General features: G+C 40.4%; 1 protein-coding gene across 1 annotated transcript; it reads right to left on the bottom strand.

Annotated features, from left to right (window-relative positions):
* Window positions 1-4,358: 4,358 nt before the first annotated feature.
* On the bottom strand, window positions 4,359-5,466 carry LOC137402365 (uncharacterized). Its single transcript, XM_068088865.1, has 2 exons — window positions 4,564-5,466; window positions 4,359-4,370 (listed from the first exon to the last, which is right to left on the bottom strand). Exons 1-2 carry the CDS (start codon window positions 5,464-5,466, stop codon window positions 4,359-4,361), a joined length of 915 nt encoding a protein of 304 aa, XP_067944966.1.
* Between the last annotated feature and the right edge of the window lie 334 nt (window positions 5,467-5,800).

The following is a 5,800-nucleotide window of genomic DNA, read 5'->3' as shown; positions in this document are numbered from 1 at the left end:
TTAAGCCGGAGCCATTATGATACTACATTAGATATGTTCCGTACGCCCTATGTTCCGCAAGGCCCTATTAACGTTCTATATGTTCGGCGTTTGTTCGCAAAATCGAATGCAAATTCTAAAAAGGACACACAACTACTAAAACAATGATTTATTGCTGTTTGAATAAAAAACGGTCGTTGCAAAATCACGCCGTTGGAAAAATGCAAACCGCTCTGCTGAACTTAAATAAAAAGATCTGACGAATGAACGTTCACTAAAAATTAGTACTGTAGTGATAATACAGGAATTATGAAATTAGAATATGCCAAAAAACCATATTTTTCAGTCATATCTTTATCTTAAAGTAATATATATAAATTCAAAGGCTACTTCATTTTTCTATTTAATTAAATACAAGTGTTCATGTAAGCCCACATTTCTAATCATAAAAAGCAGATATGTTTCCGCACCGAAATTGGCTTACAGACTTTTTAACAGACTTTTGTATGATCTCTATTTATATTAGTATATTTTGCTATTTTTAAATATTTAATGGCTAAATAAGTCAATTTCGAATAGCTGAGATAAGTATTTATTGAAAAATAATGACGTTTTTGGTTGTTTTCTGATCACTATCTCACTCATGCGAAACTGCGGATCTCATTCAGAGATCATATAGCATTCGCGAAAAGGATTTCCCAAAGTTTTCCATGGCGTTACGGTGGTTTTGACTGAGTGAGATAGTGATCAGAAAACAACCAAAAACGTCATTATTTTTCAATAAATACTTATCTCAGCTATTCACAATTGACTTATCTAATCAATAAATATTTAAAAAGAGCAAAATATACTAATATAAATAGAGATCATACAAAAGTCTGTTAAAAAGTCTGTTAGCCATATTTGGTGCGTAAAAATACCTCTAAAAAGCCATAAACTCTGTTTTTCTCAATCCATAACAATATTAACATAATCATTTACGCCTATGTTACGTACTCTGTAACATTATACAATTTTTTTCTAGGCGTAATGTTTTCACCACATGATATTGTATGCCAAGAAAACCGGTGCTCTGCACTAAATGATATAGTAAATAAACATAATCATGAGGGTCTATGTTCTGTAGTAAAATTACATAGTTCATGTTGTATCTTATTAGGATCTGAATTAGCTTTATGGTTTACACATGTTTATTGTTCCCTTCATGGACGAACACTGATCACACTAAATCTCGTGATTAATGAGAACCAAACATTGAACAGATAGGGAAGATAACTCTAATATACAACAACTCTTCCCCATCTCAATAAAAATCTAGATACAGCTGATTACTTGATTGTCGAATTCGCAAAGAAAAAATAATACTCTATAATAATGAATATCGGGGTAATAGTAATATTAAACTTCTTCAATCAGTCTCTTAGGTGGCTGCCGCTCTCGGTTAGATTGTCGGATATCTGTAGGCGTAGGTAGGGATATGCGAGGAGTGGTAGGAGAAATCGCGGACGCCGCGCCACCAACACCAGGCAGCGCCCCTCTAGGCGGGCCGGGCGCAGCCGGACATCCCACAGACTCGCCTCGATCCGACACACTTTCCGGATCTACAACAAGCGGCGGATTTGGGTCAATCACATTCAAAGGTGCCTAGAACTCTTCAAACTGAGTATCAACCAGCCTTGGTTTAAGCTGGTCAAAGTGTCTTTTCCATATTTTATTATTGACCTCTATACTATGTAGTAATTGCCCTTCTCTTGACCTAACCCTGCCTTCTAGCCACTTTGTACTACCTACATAGCTACGTGCCCAGACTAATTCCCCGGTTTGAAACCTGATAGGTTTTCTACCTCCACCCCTTGTAACGTAATGATCTTCAAAGGTTGGTCTAATCATATTTAACTTGGTAGTGAGCTCCCTTCCCATGAATCGTAGAGCGGGCGACTCCCCGGTGCCTATGTGCGGACAATTTCTATAAGCTAGTAAGAATCTATCTAAACACAATTGTATACTATCAGTTGGATTCTCTTCCATACACAACTGTAAGCCATGTTTGATTGTTTTTACGAAACGCTCTGCCTGCCCATTCGTAGCGGGATGATAAGGAGCAGATCTAGTATGCTTGACCCCATTCGATTGTAAAAACTGTTGAAACTCATAAGACACAAACTGCGGCCCATTATCGGATACCAACTCTTGGATCAAACCGTATCTCGACATATAGTTAGCAAGCATTCCGATCGTACTAGTAGACGTAGTGCTAGTGGTTAAATATACTTCTGGCCATTTAGAGTACGCGTCTACTATTATCAGCAGCATTGTTCCTTTGATTGGTCCCGCATAGTCAATGTGAACTCTTTGCATAGCTTTTTTAGCTGGTAACCACGAGTGAACTTCAACTTTTGGCGGATCTCCCCCCAGTGACTGACAAAGTGGGCATGCTTTGCAACATAACTCTATGTCTCGATCAAAACCAGGCCACCATATAAACGAGCGTCCTAAAGCCTTCATTTTACTCATGCCTAAATGACCCTGATGGAGCTCCTCTAATAGTTTAGCCCTGAGCTTCTCTGGAACTATTACTCGTAACCCCCACATTAACACTCCTCCTACTAGAGACATTTCGCTTTTCTTAGCTATGAAAGGTTTCATTGATTCAGATGATGCTTTTTCTAAACCACCCTCCCGTAACCTACCTACTACTTCTGACAATACCACATCTGTACGAGTGGCTACTGCAACTTGTTCAGAATTAACTGGTAAACTTGCTGCTCGGAATACATAAGCTACTTCCTCATTTTCAGACTGATCATTATCACCTTTCTCAGCTGGATATCTAGACAGAAAATCTGCTGGATTTTGTTCACTTCGACAACACTCAATCTGATAGTTAAACCCAGATAATTTTAAGGCCCATCGTTGTAATCTCTCTGCTGCCATGACTGGTATGCCAGCTTTGGATCCAAATATTATGCTTAATGGCTGGTTGTCAGTGACTAGTGTAAATGTACGCCCAAAGATAAAATAATAAAAGCGCTCAACTCCAAAAACTATGGCCAAAGCTTCCCTTTCTAGCTGAGGGTAGTTTCGCTCAGCTTTCGACAAAACTCTACTAGCAAACTGAATCGGCTGACACTGACCATCAGCTGACCTATGGGACAAAACCGCGGCTACTCCATCTCTAGAGGCATCACAAGTAAGTACAACCGGTTTGTTTGGATCAAAATGAATCAGAAACTCACTAGTAATCAACAACTTCTTAGACGTCTCAAACGCTTTCTGCGCTTCTAAACCCCAGACTGGCGAATCAACAGCGACCTTCAATAACTCTGTTAGTGGCTTCACCACTTCTGAAAATCTCGGAATGAATTTTCTATAGAAACCCAGCATGCCTAGATACGACCTCAACTTTTTGTCATCCTTAGGTACACTGGTATCAACGATACTTTCTACCTTACTAGGGACAGGCTTTACACTTTTCTCATCAATTATATGACCTAGGTATTGCACCGAAAGCTGCATGAACTTACACTTACGCTTGTTCAGTCTCAACCCAAACTGTTCTAGTCTATCCATTACGGCATCAAGGTTTATATTATGCTCAAGCTTAGAAGTACCGGAAACTAAAATGTCATCATAGTAGACTTGAACCCCTGGTAATCCATTTAAAACTTGCTCCATCGCATGCTGCCAGATAGCAGGAGCCGTCTTGATACCGAAGGCCAAACGTTTAAATCTAAACAAACCTTTGCATGTAGCTATAGTTAACAAGTCCCTGTACTGCTCATCTACTACCATCTGGTTGTAGGCAGCTGATAAATCTAGTGTTGTAAACAGCTTACTACCCGACAGTTTGGACAGAATGTCATCCATGTGTATCTGGGGAGGGGACAACTCTTGTAAACATGAGTTAATAGTGGGTTTAAAATTACCGCATAGCCTAAGACTACCATTTTCTTTCACTACTGGTACTACCCCTGACGCCCACTCACTAAATTCTACAGGCTCGACTATTCCTTCTTTTACTAGCCGGTCTAACTCGACTTCAACCGATTCTTTTAGTGCAAGTGGTATCCTATATGCTTTCTCCCTAACTGGCTTACTACCCTCTTTCAAATACAACTTAGCTGTTATGTTTTTCAGGGTCCCTAAACCAGGCTGGAATAACTCAGTGTGACGAGCCAACACCTCATCCAATGACAGACCGTCTCCACCACCTACCTTGCCAATCCCTCCAGCGTGCAAAACCGATGACCAGTCTATAGGAAGCCGTCGCATCCAGTCCCGCCCCAGAAGAACACATCTAGCACCAGTGACCACATACAACCACAGATTCCCCGACCATCCGGCATAGCGCACCTCTGCCCACAGCCTTCCTTTGCAGGCTACCGATTCACCTGTAAAACTATAAAAGTTCTTATTAGATGGTTGTAAAACTAAATGTTGAAATTTAGTGTCATACACATAATCAGGGATTAGAGTGGTAGAGCATCCGGTATCAACTTCCATGTTTAGCTCTACTTGATTTATTTCACAGGTAACAGTTATTGGATGGCCATGTTTAGGTAAACTTTCAGTTGCGTGTACTACCTCCGAAGTAAGATATACAGGATTCTCTTCATCTTCATCATCTCCGGATTCTCCGCTTCGAGGGTTGGACGGGCCAGTACTGTCTACGGTTTTTACACTGCTGCCGTTCTCCTGGTTAGGTTTCTTCTTCTGGTCATTCTGGCGGCATACGGGTTTTATATGACCTTTCTTTTGGCATTGATGACATTCCGCGTCCTTAAAAGGGCAGTTATTGGCCAGATGGGTCCTTCGGCCACATCGGTAGCAGGACTTGTTACTTTGTGGTGAAAAGTTTCGTTGGACTACCTGCGCAATGACCTCTTTATTGGCAACCAGTTCGCGATGCTTTTCATTAGACCGAGTTTGGCTGGCCTGATTGAATATCATCATTTGTTCACGTGCCGCTTCGTGAGCTCTAGCATCAGCTTTGGCTTGATCAAATGTCAGCGCTGCATTTCGAAACAATTTCTCTCGCAACCGTTCATCATAACATCCATAGACCAGCTGATCTCTAAGATGTTCATTGCGTGTATTGTCAGCAAAACCGCAATCTTGAATTAGTCCAGTGATTCGTACTAGATATGCATCAACAGACTCTTCCATTTCCTGTTTGGCTGATCGAAATTTGAAACGTTCTATAAGCACATTTGCTCGTGGTTGAAAGTGATTATCAAATCTCACTAAGATTTGATTAAGTGTTTCTCTGTGGTCCTCCGCCAAATCAAATGTATTATATATGCGAAGCAATTCAGGACCTCCCAGTGTCAGAAGGATTGCTTGCTTTCTAGCTTCAGCATCATCAGGAATACCTGATGCAATGAGGTACAGCTTCAGTTGCTGTTTAAAAGTTCTCCAGTTTTCCAGAGTGGGAGGTTTTCCCATTACACACAGTAGTGTAGGAGCTTTAATTCCCATCTCTGCCATTGTGCTATTACTGCTAATCCCATCCAATCGTCGCCAATTTGTTGTATCTTATTAGGATCTGAATTAGCTTTATGGTTTACACATGTTTATTGTTCCCTTCATGGACGAACACTGATCACACTAAATCTCATGATTAATGAGAACCAAACATTGAACAGATAGGGAAGATAACTCTAATATATAACAGTTCAAGTTGTTATAGCTGAAAATCATGTTTTTGAAATAGCTGTATATTAGCGATGTTCCCACACATGTAAATGTCAAGAGATTAGTTGATAGGTAGGAAACTTAGCAATTACAATACTGCTGTGGAAGTCAGCGCTGACTAGCCACC

Source organism: Watersipora subatra, chromosome 8 (genome assembly GCF_963576615.1).
Source record: "Watersipora subatra chromosome 8, tzWatSuba1.1, whole genome shotgun sequence".
Classification (NCBI taxonomy): Eukaryota; Metazoa; Bryozoa; class Gymnolaemata; order Cheilostomatida; family Watersiporidae; genus Watersipora; species Watersipora subatra.
The sequence above is the reverse complement of the archived record's forward strand: the minus strand, read 5'-3'. Positions and strand labels throughout refer to the sequence as shown.